The sequence below is a fragment of the Cheilinus undulatus genome, linkage group 15 (assembly GCF_018320785.1).
Source record: "Cheilinus undulatus linkage group 15, ASM1832078v1, whole genome shotgun sequence".
NCBI classification, from domain to species: domain Eukaryota; kingdom Metazoa; phylum Chordata; class Actinopteri; order Labriformes; family Labridae; genus Cheilinus; species Cheilinus undulatus.
The window spans coordinates 44,097,451-44,114,290 of NC_054879.1; the positions used below are offsets into that span (position 1 = coordinate 44,097,451).

Genomic DNA, 16,840 nt, shown 5'->3' on the forward strand with positions numbered 1-16,840 from the left:
ATTTGGACTAAAACTATAAAGGATAGAAATGACTGAAATGTGACTAAACTAAAATGCATTTAATCTAAAGACGAAGACTGAGACTAAAATTAAAAATAGCCATCAAAACTAACACTGGCTCAAAACTGATTTTTCATTTAGATTATGACAAAAACAGCAAAATTCAAACTTTGTGTCTTAACACTCTGTGTTGGATATGTTGGAATAAGGTTGCTGTTAATATGTGAAAACACTGAGATCTACTTGTGAGGGTATTTTTGATTTAGACTGTTAGAAAGTTGTTCACTTCACCACCAATTTTGATGGGGATTGAGCCCACCTCTTTAAGACTATATCAATATATAATTACAGAGCCCTCAGTGAAAGTTAACAGCCAGCTACATGCTGTGTTTTTGGTAAATTTCCCAAATCTATCAGCCACGGTGGTCTACGGGTCATGAAAGGCATCGTATCAGAGAGATTTGTGCCAGAAAACAGTAAATTCAACCCCCAATTCCGATCAAAATTTGAGAGGACTGTATTTTTCTTGGCTGGGTGTGGCTTCAGATTTTGCTGCCTCATTTTTCATGATTTTGAAGCTTAATTGTATAAACTTGGAGAATATTTTCATAACTAATATTTAGCCTGGTGGCTCATAACACAGTGGCCTGTTATACAACAAACCTAAAATAAAGGTTTTTTTTTCACTTTACAGCAGTGATACTCAACGCGCTGCTTTTGAGCCACATGTTGCTCTTTTGTGATGATTTCTGTCTTTTTTATGTCTTCATTTGAAATATTATTCATCCAGAAAACCTTTAGAAAGGTCTCTGACCTCAGAAATTATCCATTGCAAGTCACATTAATGAGTTTGTTTCCTTATACAGTTGGATTTATACGTCAACTTTCATTTTGTCTGTATATTTCCAGTGCCCTTATTTACAATTTTTTTGCACCTTTTACAAATTTTTGCCACTTTTAATCAGTTTTTACAGCTACAAGCCCATTTTTGCCACGTTTCCACATTTTGCCCATTTTTACCAATTTTATCCTTTTTTTGCTATTTGCAATTTTTTACCCTTTTTTTAAATGATTTTTTGCCACTTTTGCCTATGTAAGCTGCCTTTTGCTATTGAATACCACTTTTTTATTCACATTTTTACCTCCCTTTGGTGCTTTTTGCTCATTTTAGTCTCTTTTCACTCATTTTTTGCCACATATTTGCCGGATTTTGACCATTTTTGCCGCCCGAAACTTTTTTTTTGTCATTTGTCACCAGTTTTTGCCACTTTCTCCCCATTTTTGTCACTTCTCACCCATTTTTGCCACTTTATGCCTACTTTGCCCCTTTTCACTTATTTTTGCCACCTTTAACTTATTTTTATTACCTCTTTAACCTGTTTTTGCCACTTTTCACTACTTACATTGTGACTCTTGCAAAGGTATTTTTCAACAATTTGGCTCTTTGGTTGAGCAGGGCTGAGTAACACTGCTTTATAGTCTTTAAATAAGTGTCATATAGTCTTTCTGATTAGCATTTCTGATTCTGATTGATCAGAAAGGGGGCAAATACTTTTTCAGAGCACTGTTTATTAATACTGGTATCAGGACTGTTGTCATCCAGGTATCTGTACTGGTATCAGTTGGTCTATGCTAATTCTGGTATCTGTGATACCATTGCAGCTTCATTACATGATGTTTTCTTCTTGTTTGTCTGCTTTTGCCTTACATGTTCTGAAAGAACATTCTTGCTCCTACATATTTCACTTCTAAATGAACAAATCAAACTCTTTCTTAAAATAAATCTCTTCACTGAGGTTACCTCCTCTCTCCTCTGCTTCCTCTCAGACGGAGGATGCCTCGCATTCCTCAGTTGTAGGTAGAGTTATTGACTCTGGAGCTTCTCCAAACGCTGCCGGTGCCATGTCACTGCACTGAACAAGCACAGCCTCCTGGGAACAATGACCCCCCTCCTCTTGGCTGGCAGCGCTCTTCCTCTCTGGGCTGCACCTCTTTTTTTTTTCCTCAGGCAGCGTGTCTCTCAGGCAGCATTTGCATCTGTAATGACTCGATAGCAGAGCTCGGATAAAACACACTGTGGCTGTCTGTGAATGGAAACTCCCCCACAAGCTGCTCTGGCAGATAGACAGAGTGGGACTGGGTGAAGATGCATGCTGTCTTTACTGATTCCAGCTTCCAGGAGTGAAAGCAGAGAGGGAAAAGCTGCCAGTCATAGCAATCCTTGCTGTGTTGTTGGGTTTATTTTTGAAATGTGACATGACGTTCCAGCTACTGCTGCAAAAACAAGAAACACATAGACCATCAGCCAAATACATTAAAGGAGTACATTTCAAGCATGCATGTTATTATAAATAGTGATTATGATTAAATAAATCCTGCAGTACTACAAACATTACACACTGAGGAATAATAGGAATGTAATTCAAAGAGAAAAACAGTGATCAGAATAATGTATTGTCTGACAGTCCCAGTGCAGTGGCAGTTCCAGTGTAAAGCTGATTAGTTTTAGTATAGCTGACTGATGAGCTTGTTCTTGTTTATTTGTCTAATTGCATCATCAGTCAGAGCGAGTTAATGGGCCCTCAATTGACATTGAAGTGGTCTGTAACACTTCTAACAGGGCAGCCTCTGCATGTGTAAGTGCTCCAATTAAAAACATTTATCTGCACCTACACAGGCAGAAATACAGAAATACTTTCTGATTTATTTCTATGTGTGACACGGCTGTAATAAAAGCTGTGTCTCAATTCAGGGGAAGCATCCTTTGAAGGACCCAGCTAGTGTAGCCTACGTGGACTGAAATGATCAGGCCTGGTCGACGGAATTTTTAAAAATAATTTGAAATGTCAAGGCCCCTTTGTCTTTTAACAGTTGGTAGCAGTGAGATTGAGTTGAAACCGGTTGCTGACATTCAAAAGCGTATAACTCAGGCCATTGAGACTCAGCCAGCTCATTTAAATAGGCATGCTATGAATCTCCAGATATGTTTGGATCCTTCACTGGTAGATTTGACAGCTGCCTCTCAGGGACTCCATTGCTAGGATGAAATCAATTTCAAGTATGACCTCCTGAAGTAAGACGTGGCCATAGACTGGATGTAGTCCTAGTGCTGTGTCCCATTTCTTTGCTGAAAAAGTGCTAAAAAGCCCAATCAAAGCGCTCACGACAAAGAGGTCGAGTTAAGTTGGGCCAAATTGATATCATGATTGCTGAAACATGCACAGATTTCTATCTCATCACCAAGTTAGTGTATTCAATATAATAAAGACAACATTGATAAAGCCAACAGCTAGCTAAATCCCATTATTGACTTGGCATAGTCACCAGTGTTGCTTAGCTAAAGTGCAGCCTAGCTTCCTGTCGCATAGCTACAGTACACCTGCCTGTCAGTCAGTTCTGCTCAGATTGTCTTTATGTCTAATCATGCATGACTTGTACCCTTGATATAGAAAACGCAAAAGTTTTGTAGCGTTTTGGCTGTCCATTTACACGGCAACGGCGTTTTGGTGTCTGAAAAAGGAACTTTTCGGAAACGGGCTCCAGAGTGGAAGTTTTACAAAACGCCATCTCCATCTCCGTGTAAACAGGGAAACCGGCACTTTCTGAAAACGGACATGCGCACTGCAGCTGAAGTAAATATCCATGCGTGAGTAGGCTTGTAACACAGGCGCGGATGGGAAGCCCAAAGCAAAGATGGCCGACACCAGTGTACTGTTCGTGCTCCTCACTCATTTGAATTTAACTGTACTTCTCCAGCACAGTGTTGATTTACTTCACCATCACTTGGATCAGCGGAGACGTATTTTGTGCCTGCACCAGATTCTGACTCAGAATCTGGTGCAGGCAGGAAAATCACACCGCCATCTACTGGCGTAGCATGTGTACTACATTGTGTTTGGTGTTTCCCTCAGTCTCGTGTGAATGGAGATCGTTTTGAAAACGTTGCTGTCAGAACGAAAATGGAAAATGAAGCAAAACGTTGTATAAACGAGGCCTTTATCATAGACAGTTTTAGGGATGACACCCTCTGGTTTTTGAAAAAGTGTTTCAAAATCAAACAATGGTAGACATTAAATTTTAAAAGGCAACCTCCACTTATTCTTTCTTATTGAAAACAGGCAGCTAGGCAGAGCTAACGTTAGCCTTCAGCCTCCTGGTAAACTGCACCAACCCTGTCATCCACACTCATAAATATGCAAATCACCAACAACTCCTAGTGTAATCAAAACAGATTAATTTAAATTTGAAAAATCCCCTATGTAGTTTTTACAGGTAAAGAAATGAGCTACACAGACGAGAACCCTTTTAAACGTGATGATTTCTGCTGTAAAAATTAAAATTAGGGTTGTTCCCAGGCATCTATGAGCTTATTCGGCTAAATGTCCATTTAGATTGTGTTTGACTGACTTGTCTAAAGAGGAGAAAATACCTTAAAAACAGTCAAATTAATCACAGGGCAATTGTGTCAGTGGGTATGATCTTAGCCTAGTGTGGCTAACATTAGCAGCTAGCTCTGCTAGCCTTCGTTCCTCTTTGCAGATGAATATTGTGCTTTGATATGTGGCCTACTTTCACTTTGGTTGAGTATATATATCTGAGAATAACCCTTAACAGTCTGCATATGACTTTATTTGCACTTTCTTGTTCAAAAAACGGTCATACGGCACTGTTCCTCCAACATGCTAACAGCTAAGTGTGCTGTTTATGTCTGTCTATGCGCTGGGGAAGCTAGAGGCCATTGACTTTATCAGCTACTAGTGGTGGGAGGCTTCATTACATTTTAGAAAGAGCATTTGACAGAGGTTTCAGGCCTCTGATTAGATTTTGGGAGTGATCCGGATCACCGTCTGGATCCAGGAATTTTTTAAGGGATTCTTTACTATTGGGAGATAGGGCTAATGGCCGAGGTCTGCGCTGTTACCACTTCACACCAGGAGATGGCGTACATGAGTAACTTCAATCCCAGCAGCATGTTTTTGGGTGTGTTTCTATTCAAAGTTTTGGAGTTTATAGAGTTTGAAAGACGCACGCCTGGTCGAGGAGACAAGTCGGAGCTTAACAGAGAGAAAGACAGCGAATTGTAGTGAGAATACTCACAGTGCTGGGAGGAATAGAGGAATATTTACCCTCTGCCATGACTTTCAGTCGTCCGGTGAGACCGTGGGTGAGACTGTCAGTGCATTTGCCTGCTAGGCAGGCAATGCTTCCGCCATGACAGTCAACATGTAGTGAAGCCAATGCTTTGTTTAACCATGACTCCACCCCACCGGGAAAGGAGTAATTGGCGAGTTAGATTTTGGGAGTGATCCGTATCACTGTCTGGATCCAGGAATGTTTTTAAAGGATTCTTCATTGTTGGGAGGTAGGGCTAATGGAGGAGGTCTGCGCTCTCTGAGTGCTTTTCTAGTTATCCTTAATTATGGGCCTAACCTCTGGCCTTGAATAATCAAACAAAGAGGTTTTGGAGGGAAAAAGAAATAAGCTTTATAGAGCCAGTCACTTAATATCAATGTCTGAGATTTTGATATGGGACCCAGTGGGGATTCTTTAGTTGTTGTTTTTTTTTTTTTTTTGCATCCAGCCTCTAGTGGATGCTTGAGGAACTGCAGTTATTTATTTTTTCTTTTTTTGGCATGCAGAACACTACATGAAGATATACCTGCTTAAAAATAGGGCTGCTGCTGTATTTCTATCATTTCTATTATTTCTATTATTATTAGCCCTGAGCACCGAGGGTGCAAGAGCCCTATTGAAACTGGTCAGGTTCGTCATTATTTATTTTTTTGTCACATCCCGGCCCTTTTTGGGTCCCTTAACATGCTAAAAGAAAATCGGCACACATATGTAGGGGCTGAAAAATGCGAGGTTGATATAGGTTTCACAGATCACCATCTGGATTTGCCTCAAAAGCCCCAAAAGCGACTTTGACCTAGAGTTATGAAATTTGGTGTGCTGAATCGTCTCAGAGAGCGCTACAAAAAAGTCTGCGGAGTAAATCTCTAACTCCAACAGGAAATCCGCCATTTTGAATAAATTAGCCCAAAAATAAAATGTTTTTTTGCCTATTCCACTACTGATCTGTGCATCATCTATCTTGTTTTTTAAGGCTATTTGATCAAGAATAGCGTCTCTTTGATTACAAGACGGTCATGGTAAAGCTGTTATTTTACTCTCCACCAACTGTAGCTGCAGTCACCTAAGGCTGAAGCATCTGACCAAACAGAAGCTCATTACAGACATACAGGATGTCACTCATTATGCTGTTGACAACAGCTCCACCTTTTCTTCCTCTGGCGCTGCAGGATGTGTGATATACGTGCAAATCACGCTGTATTTTTGTCACACTTCAGTAGCTGCACACCAGTGCTCATCATCATCTGTGTTCACCTGTATAGATGCACTTTGGTACAGAAATCTTTGTTGCATTCTGTATAGAAGATGCTGATTCTCTAACATTCCTCTCCTAACATTTTGAGCTGCCGGGTGTTTTGTGTTTAATTTTTAATTTCGTATGGAGCAATTAAATGCAATCCCATGTAGCAGTGCAGGGTACCGTCCACTCTCTTTTTCTCCATCCTCTCCATTATAGTGGACTGAACTTCCTGTTAGGCAGTCGTAGTATGTAATTAGCAGCTTTCTCCTTCCATCTCAGCTCCTTTGTGCCAAGGTGATCAATCGCCCAGGGAGCGCCGGAGAACAGGGATAGCGGCTGGAGAGATTGTGTGTGTGTGTTTGTGTGGAGGGGGGAGGAGAGTCTGGGTCTCACTGCTAATTGAGTGTGCTGAGGATTATGAAGGCCCCTAAACTGGATATTAAATAATCTGCGGCCCCTCTCTCCCTCTCTCTGCTGTCTGTCTGTTTCAGGTGCAGATGCGGCGGGCCATGAGCGGAATACTGAAGAGGAAATTTGAGGAGGTGGAAGCCTCCTCCTCCCCGTGCTCTTCCTTGCGGGAGTCTGATGATGAGGTCTCCTGCAGCGAGAGCGGGGATAGCAGTGACAGTGTCAACCCCTCCGCCTCAGGCCCTTTCACCCGTGAGTGCCTCGTGTCTTTAAAATGTGCACTGTGAGGCTAACGTGGGTTATTGACAGGAAGATTAATGTCATCATTTCATATCAGGGAGAACCAAGCTAAAGCACTGAAAGGGATTTTTTTTTTTTTTTAATCAAGATGGGCGAAAATATTCAGAGACTGTGTGGTTTTGGAGCTGCAGATCAATAGAGGATGCAAGTGAAAGAAAACAAATGTGCATGTCTGCTGATAAGGGAGGGAAGGATGAATTTACAGGGGAGGCTGGCTGCTGTAATAAAGGGAAAGGATGCACAGGCAGCCTCATTAGGAGCGGCATCAGTGTACAGACACAGGCAGATGAATGAGGTGATGCAGTCTCAAGCTGCGTTTGTGCAACACTGTTGGCTCCGTGCATGTAAATGTGTAGCTGTCGAAGAGAACTACACTATTGGCAGAAAGGGGAAGGATGCTATTTTTTCCTGTTTTAAATATAGATCAGCAAATTCACACCTAAATTAAAAACATTATTTTCCCTCCCTGTTGACTGGAAGAACGATATTTTTCGTGGTTATCCAACTGTTAGTTTTGTCACAATTTCCTTAAGCATTATTTGATGTCTTTAAATGTCACAACTAATAATACAAAACTGAAAAATGCAAAAAGGTTCATAGTTTCATACTGGTTTTAAATTTTTTATTATAAGACTAAGTGAGTCAATAATGTCCAAACAGCATGCTACGTGTGTTGCTCATTTACTGAGGTGATGTGATGCTTGCATGCAGCTCCTGCTGCACAGTTTTTGCGTTTGCATTAATGTCAGTGGAAATTCAGAACTCTTGGCACACCACCTTAGCCGTCATTGACCCTGCTCTGTGATTTTACAGTACTGAGCAGAAGTTTTAGGCATGTTTGGGCCAAAATTTGAGGCTGAAGTAAGGCGTGTAATGGCGAGTATGCCCACCTGAGGGCCCCATCGGGCGGGAAGGAGGATTTACACAACCCAGGTCATGCTCTGGATGTCTTTGTACATTACCAAGGACATGGGAAAATAATCTGATGAAAACAAAACAAAAACCACAGCTTTAGGACGGAGTTATGGGTAGATGTGGTGCTTCAACATAGCCAAGGGTACTGTTAGGGTGGGTAGGAGGGTTGGCACTGCCCTGGTTGTCGTGTGTATGTTCTAAACACCTGAAAACTGTTGGTGGTTGCTGGGTGTATTACCAGGGGTGCAAAGGCCCGTACAAAAGAAATGCTGTTAAGCTCGACCTTGGCTGCTGAGCGACACACTTGCATGTCAAATGTGTCGACACTGACTCTGGCCGCCCTCCCTCCTCTCTTCAGCTCGGGGTTGTGGAACATCAGGACCTGTGAAGAACCGTTAGTGCTCTACATGCCTAAAACTGCTGCACAGTACTGTCCATGGTGTTCCGCTTGATGTGCTGTTGTTCCTAAACGCTTCAGCTTTCTAATAACATCACTTTCAAATAACTGTGGAATATCCAGCAGGGATGAAATTATAAAAATGATCTCGTTGCAAAGGTTGCATCCATCACAGTACCACATTTGCAGTCACTGAGCTCTTCAGAACGACTCATTTTGCATCACAAATGTTTGTAAATGAAGACTGCATGGCTAGATTCTTGATTTCATACACCTGTGGCAACAGGTCTGGTTGAAACACTTGAACTGAATAATTACATGTGTGTTTTGTCCATGTAGTGCAGGGGTGTCAAACTCAAGGCCAGTGTCACTTTCTGACTGTCACAAATCATCAATATTGTACTTTTTAACATATTTAAGTTTGTATTGTTTTGTTGGCTAGTCTGTGTGTACGTAAGGTGCAGTTTGTAAAGCTGCAACTTGTGATCCATGCATTAGGACGTTGTTAATTTTAAGCTACCTTCACGAAGTTCAACATGGTCAAATAATTGAAACGGCAGTCAGAAAGTAACATCGATAGCAGCTACAGAACAATAACTTATTTTCACTAACCTTTCCAACTTCATTCACTAAAAATTCTGAAACTTTTTGCCTCAGTCACTTCGTTCATGAGCAAAAAGAGTCCCCGACAACCTGGACCAATTATACAGTCAGAGTCATGTTCACCTCCATTGTGGCTTTATGCAGTTGTGTCGTAGCGTTTGCATTTGTTGTGGCCATTGCAATTGTTGTGACCTTTGTCGGCCACCGTAGAAAACTGATGCTTGAGGTTCCTGCCTGATAAAGGGGAGGTTTTCCCTTCCACTGTAGCGATGGTAAATGTTGCTAATGCTGAGCTCATGGTGATCAGTATTGATTAGGGGTGTAACAGCACGAAAAAATTTCGGTTCGGTACGTTTTTCGGTACGGTAAATAAAGTGAATAAATAACAGATTTTTTTAAAATTTCATTTAATAGTTTTGAAATAAATAGGCTGAATAGTTTAATTTAAATTATTAATAATGCTGCAACCTCCTTCTAAAAGGTCTTCAAAGAATAGAAATATTAATAAATAAATACATTTTTGAATTACTAGGTTATTTTAATTTACATATAAGGTACGTGTTTAGAATTAATTTGATTCACAAAAGCAGAGCACCATTGTTATAATTAAAAGATCTTAAATCATGGGAAATTCATAACCGGCTGGTCAGACTTTTAGTTGTTCCTCCTAGTTACAGTGATGTTCTTGTTTGAGTGGAGCCTTTTCAAATGCTTTGATTGGTCTGCTGAATAACGTGCTGACAGCAACACACCTGCTGAATAATGTCAGCACTACTGTTGTTGTCTTTGTCCACTGTTGTGTTTTACTGGGGAACAAAGAGTTCCTGAACAGGACACTTTTATCTGGGAATATTCAGGCTGTTGCTGTCATTTGCTGTGGTTGTGTGGTTGCCAGGACAGTGTGACAGTGAGTTGTTCTCTGGTTTTCCGTCCATGTATGAGCTTCGAACAACATGTATCCGTTCGGTACACGTCTGTACCGTACTGAGAGGCCTGTACCGAACAGTACAGTACGAATACATGTACAGTGCTTAACAACTTTATCAGACCACCTGTCATATTTGTCTCAGAGACCATCCAGCATCATGAAGTGCTTTAATGCAGACTCTTTCATTTTCAGTGAGCTCTTCACGTTTTACCATTTTGAACAGGAATGAGGAATTTCAAACTGAATTCACCTTTTTCGACCCAAATTTGAGCCGGCTCACTGGGCTTCTCTGAGAAGTCAGAAATTAATCAAGCATAACATTCAACCACTAAAACTCATTTTTCTGTTCAGGAATGCAAGTAAATAACTATAATTTGACATATTACTCAAGAAATTATAATGTGCTTTACTATTTTTTTTTTCAGTTTTTTTGTAAATCAGTAAATTTGAAAATTTATGATAACAATACTAATTCTATTTTAGCATTAAGACTATTATTTGGGTTAAAGAGCTTCTACATATTGGTGTATTAACCATTGCAGAAACATCAAAAATGATTTTGGTAATTACCAATGCTGTTAATTTAGGGCAGCTGTGGCATAAACCTTACTTTGGGTGGTGGTCTAATAAATTTGTTAAGCACTATACCTTTACACCCCTAGTGTTGAGAGATTCTTATAAAAAAGAGTATGGTCTAGACCTGCCCACTTTGTAAAGCACCTGGCGATAACTTCAGTTATGACTGAATAAAGACTGATTGATTGAAATGACATAGGGTTAGTCGTTGTTTAATTAATAAAGATGATTCAGTACCAAAATTCTACCAGTTGTACCTTTAAGTTTACCAAAATCCAACCCAAAACTAGTCCAGTTTACTCAGAAATTCAAGCTAAGACTCAACTAGGCCGACTCTTTTTTCTTTTGAATAAATGTCCTTGAATAGGTCTGATGCTTTCGATTCCACAAATTTCCTGATTTAAAAAGACTTAATAGTGAATTAAGCAGTCTACAGAGGTTAAAGCCAGTCACAAAAGCCTCGTCTCCTCAGCAGCTTCAAAAGGACCCTGAAGTTACTCCACTTTAGTCAAGTGAACATTTGAATCTCATTGTTGAAGGGCTCAATTGTGTAAAACACATTTGTAGTTACTAATGCATTTCTGGAAGGGTAGATCTTGGCATCAGGTGCCAAAAACTGGTATGAATGCAGATGTTAATGTACAAAAGAAGGGCTCAGGTATGAACATCTTTTATGCATAATTTGGCCTCATTAAAAATGTTAACAAAATGATTTATTTGATCTATTTTGAATGAATAAAAATGTCTAAATGAGTGTTTTGATGATGCACTATTTTCTGTCTGAAGGACATGCAGATGAGTGACAGCCCCCCCTCCCCTCAGTAGGGTGACATAAGTAGGGTGCTGCGTCCCTGGAGGCTCAGCGTGGCCTCTGTGTCAGCTGCAGCTGCTGGTAGCTCACAGCAACACGGTATCTGTGCACCGTGAAGACTTCTCCCCTGTGAAGTGACACGTGCACGTGCGCTGAGAGAGATGGAACAATTAAGTTCTAAGTGCTTTTACATCCTGCGCTGTTGTGTTAGGTAGAAAAGGAAATACATCTGTAATGTGTTTGTTTTTGTGAGATGCAGTCAGGATTGAATACAGCGAGGAGAGTATCAAGGGTAAAGGAACACTTACTGAGAAATACCTGTTAGATGGGTGCTGTTCTCCTATATGCTCAGACACACTCAAAAAAAGATGATTGCATAAACCTTAACATCTGTTAACTGTTTTGACACTTAAAACAAGCTGTTTGCATTTCAGAGTGTAGATAATGAAAGTCGGCTCAGTCTGACAGCTCTTCCTCTCTAATGAAATGCATTGTCCCTCCTGCGTGCGGTGGTGGAGAGCTGCTGGAACCAGATGGTTTCTATTTGTCCTGTCTGTCTGATTCGCAGTGAACGCTGGGAACACTGCCTCTGTGAACTAGCGCTCTTCATCTCTGGGCCAGGCAGAGGCAGAGGCAGGGGATTATTTATGCTCCACTGTTGCCCTCCTCTCCTCTCTGCCCCTCCCTCCTGTCGAGCTCTCCTTAAAAAGACACGCCGAGGACTCGCATGCCAAGCGGAAGCAGGGAGATGTAATGAAATCCTTCTCCTTGCAAAGCTGTGCTAAGAGATGTAGGAGCTCGCCGGAAATCTGGCAAGAAAGAATTCCTTGTATATCAGGAATTTAAGGGCAAAACCTCAGCTAGTCTGTGCCCCACATTAAGACAAAGATATTTTCTCCAGTCACTCAAACTTTATATATATATATATATATACAGCACTAATTCATAACAAATGTCATCTTGACACCCTTTACAAAGAAGTAAGGTCTGGATTTTGTTATATAGACCAAACATTGATCCACCATGAGGAAGATTTAGCAAAGTTAGAGTGGCAGGAAAAACTAGAGAAAAACCTGAGAGGATCCAGACTCATGTTGATCAGCCATCAGCTGAAGCTGTGTTGGGGTTGTAAAAGGATAAAGGCAAAGGCAGAAATGAGAAGAGGGAGTTACAGAGGGAGAGAGATGAGAGAAATGCAGAGAAAGAGAAGGGGAAAGATGCAGAAAAGATAGAAGAGGGAGGTGCAAAAGTAAGAAAAAGAAATAGAAAAATGTATATACAGAAAGAAAAGAGGTAAATACAGAAAAAGAAGAAGAGGAAGATGCAGAAGGAAAACATACAAAGGGAAGGTGCAAAAGCGAAAAGAGGGCGAGGCAGAAGAAGGGGGGGCAAAAAAATAAAGATGAAGGTGCAGGAATAAAAAAGCATATACAGAAAGAAAAGAGGTAGATACAGAAAAAGAGGAGAGGGGCAAAGGGAAAGGAGGGAGATACCAAAAAAAGAGGAGAGAGGTGCAAAAAAAAAGACAAGAAAGATGCAGAAAGGAAAAAGACGAGAGGAAAAGCAGAAAAACAGATAAGAAAGGTGCATTAAAGAAAAATGGTGATACAGAGAGAGCGAGGAGGGATATGCAAAATGAAAAGAAGAAGATGCAGAAAAAAACACAAGAGGGAAGGTGCAAAAAAGAGAAGAGGACGAGGCAGAAAGATAAGGATAATAACATTTTAAAGAAGTTAAGAGGGAGATGCAGAAAAAGAGGAAGGGGGGGTCTAAAAATTGAGGAGGAAAATGCAGAAATAGTAAAAAGTATATACAGAAAGAAAGAGGTAGATACAGAAAAGGAGAAGAGGAAGATGCAGAAGAAAAACAGAAAGGGAACGTGTAAAAGGAAAAAGAGGGAAATGCAGAAAAAAGAAAAGGAAAATGCAGAAAGAAAAGAGGTAGATAAGGAAAAGGAGATAGGGAAGGTGCATTAAAAGGGGTTATACAGAAAGAGCAAAGAGGGACATGCAAAAAGAGAAGAGGAAGATGCAGAAAGACAAGAAGGAGGTGTAAAATAAAAGAAGAGGACGAGGCAGAAAAACAGGTAAGGAAGGTGCAAAGAAGTTAAGAGGGAGATACAGAAAAAAAGGTATATACACAAAGAAAAGAGGACAATGCAAGAAAACAGAAAAGGAAGTTGCAAGCAAACAAAACCGGTAGATGCAAAGAGAAGAAAGGGATACAGAAAAACAAGAGGAAGATACAGAAGAGGGAGATATAAAAAAGAGAAAACAAGCAGAAAAAATATATGGCTGTCCTTACCATAAACTCATCTTTATCATATTTTCTCTAATATGGCTACAATGTCATTAATGACAGTAACAATATGTCGAAAAATAACTGTAAAAGCCATGTTTGATAAAAGACAGAATATTTTATAGAATCAGTAACTGAGGTGATTATTGCATGGAGAGGACCAGTAATGGTAATTTCAGCTGTCAGACATAAAAGAATGTACAAATAATTTAAACAACTGACTGTCCTGAAAGTTTTTATGCATTCTAATTCTTTCACGTTGGACTAATGAATGGAAAAATATTTTAAACGCAGGATGACAAGTATTTCTTCAAACATTTTCCTCTGCAGCCAACTCAATCCTGAAGAGAGAGAAGCGCCTGCGGACAAGGAGGGTGCACTTTGAGAATGTGACAGTGTACTACTTCAGCCGGCGGCAGGGCTTCACCAGCGTGCCCAGCCAGGGAGGTAGCACGCTGGGCATGTCCAATAGGCACAGCTGGATCCGGCAGTACTCCCTGGGTGAGTTTGCCCTGGAGCAGGAGAGGATCCACAGAGATATGCTACGAGATCACCTAAAGGAGGAGAAACTCAACTCAATCAAACTCAAGGTAAAAAAAAAAATACACACTTTTAGAGAAGATTAATAACACGAATGAAATCAAAAGGAATTTGGCCTGAAAGATTTCTGGTTTTCTTGGATGTGTCCTTCTTCATAGCTGACAAAGAATGGCACAGTGGAGTCTGAAGAGGCCAATACACTCACGGCTGAGGACATCTCAGACGATGACATTGATCTGGACAATACAGAGGTAGACGAGTACTTCTTCCTGCAGCCACTCACTACTAAAAAGAGACGGGCGCTGCTGCGTTCCTCCGGGGTGAAGAAGATTGACGTGGAAGAGAAACATGAACTGAGGGCGATCAGGATGTCCAGAGAGGACTGTGGCTGTGATTGTAGAATCATCTGTGACCCGGAGACCTGTGCCTGCAGCATTGCTGGGATCAAGTGCCAGGTAAATGCCATGACATGCACTGTTAAAGGGACAAAGGTTTAAGGGGACATTTTAAGAGAAGTTGCATGGATCAGGTATGCAGAAGATTCATCAAAAGCAAAAAAATAAACTCATGCTATTTTTTCCTCAGGTGGATCGTATGTCTTTTCCATGTGGCTGCACCAAAGAAGGCTGCAGCAATTCAACAGGTAGAGTGGAGTTCAACCCCATTCGTGTACGAACCCATTTCTTGCACACCATAATGAAGCTGGAACTCGAAAAAAGCCGCGAGCAGCAGCAGGCGTCCACTACAAACGGTTTTCACGGCGACGCCAACGAGCTTGGAAGCCCTTTGGTCCACTCCCAGCACAGGTTAGAGTACTCTCTGTCAGACGCCGTTCCACAAACAGCTGCAATGCACCTGCAGACGGCGGATGACATGGAGGAGCCTCTGGATGAAGAAGAGGATGAAGAAGACGAAGAAGACGACGAAGAGGAGGAGGAAGAGGAGAACGAAGATGATGAGGAGGATGAGGAGGATAGCAGCAGTGTTTGCAGCGCGCTATCCGATTCCAGCACGCAGAGTTTAGCGAACAGCGACTCTGAGGACGAGGAGGAGGAGGAAGACGAAGAGGAGGAAGAGAAGTCGGAGAACTTGGCAAATCATTCAGTGACTCATACTGAAGTGGTCCCGTTGTCCTCGGTGCTTTGCTACACTGATGCAGCACATGAAAACCACATCAACGGGAACAATTATTTGATGAATTCTTCCTCAGCTGATTACTACCAGCTTGGGAGCTCCAGCGCAGTTGCTAATGGTCAAACCAGCCAATCCAGTGAACCCTATGGGGAAACATTAGGATTCCAAGATCCAGTCAGTACAACCAATGGTAGCATGTCCCAAGGACCTTTCAACATTTCTGCCGAGCAGTACACAGACTACTCAAATCAGGCTGACCAGCAGTATACTAATGCTAATGCTAATCACCATTTCTCTCTTCCCAATGGTGCTTTGGCTACCCAGTTAACATGCTACACAACTGACACAGAGAAGAAGGTGTCCAAAGTGACATTTTTAGAGCAGTCTGACAACCAGAACCAGTCACAGTTTCAGAACTACCTGAACAATAACTCGCCGGCTTCCTACAGCAGCCACAACTCCTGTATGACAGCCGATCAGCCACAGCAAGAGTCCAGTATTAACAATGGCCATTCTGACCTGACCTTACTAGTAAGCAACAATAAAAACCTCCCTTTACCAGACCATTGCCCAGAGGTCACAGCCATTTAGTGCGCTTCACATTTCAAAGTGTTCTTTCTTTACTGTCTCAACTTGAGTCTAAGTGGCATTCAGAGGAACATAATCATGGCCTTTTTGCATTATCTGACCTTAAGTTTCAAAGCAGTTGATACTGTAGTGCATTTCCATCTGTTACCATAAAGCCACAGGCCTTATTCACACAGGGGCCAATTTTCCTTCACTCATGCTGTTTTGTCATCCAGTTTGCTCAAGATCAGAGGTTAGGTCAGGGATGTCAGACTCACTCACAGAAGGGGCCGAATTGTGAATTTAGGTCTAACTTGAGAGCCTAACTGGTTCAAAATTTCCCATAAACTGTCAACTTCGTCTTTACAAGTAAAGAAAGATAGGGAAAATGTAACATTGATGGTAAATGATCTTGTGATTAAACAAAGTCAAAAATTCAAAATTCAAAATCATGAGTTTAAAGGTCAAAATATACGATAAAATTTAAAAGGATATTTTTTAAATGTAAAAGTAGGTGATAAAAATATTATAATTTTGAATGGAAAATGTCAGTATTTGGGATTAAAAATTATATTTAGGAGTTTAAAAGGTAAACAGCTGAGAAAAAAAAAACTAAATCAAGAGTTTAGAAGGTGAAAATATGAGATAACATTAAAAATCATACGTTTTTAATGTGAAAATATGAGAAAAAAATAAAAAATACTGAGTTATAAAGGCCCAAAGATGAGACAAAAATTTAAGATTTTAAATAAAAAAGGTTTATACTTGGGATTAAAATTCAAAACAAAGAGTTGAAAATGTCAAAATGTAAGATAAAATTCAATTTCATAGGTTTAAAATGTCAAAATATGACTTAAAAATTAAAATCTTGAATCTAAATGGTCAAAATATGAGATAAAAGTCAAAATCATGATTTCAAAAGGTCAGAATATTAAAACAAACCAAAACCAAAACTTTAAGTCAGAATTGTGAGATGCAAATTAGAAAATA

At 40.6% G+C, this 16,840-nt stretch overlaps 1 protein-coding gene across 2 annotated transcripts in view; it reads left to right on the forward strand.

Moving 5' to 3' along the window:
* The window catches only part of csrnp3 (cysteine-serine-rich nuclear protein 3), a 48,038-nt gene extending 31,753 nt beyond the window's left edge, over window positions 1-16,285 (forward strand). For both annotated transcript variants that reach the window (XM_041807452.1, XM_041807453.1), the window contains 4 exons: window positions 6,865-7,033; window positions 13,940-14,199; window positions 14,308-14,604; window positions 14,735-16,285. In XM_041807452.1, coding sequence (XP_041663386.1) covers window positions 6,865-7,033; window positions 13,940-14,199; window positions 14,308-14,604; window positions 14,735-15,874 — 1,866 coding nt within the window. In that variant the 3' untranslated portion in view covers window positions 15,875-16,285. The remainder of the gene's footprint in view (window positions 1-6,864; window positions 7,034-13,939; window positions 14,200-14,307; window positions 14,605-14,734) is intronic.
* The last annotated feature ends 555 nt before the right edge of the window (window positions 16,286-16,840 follow it).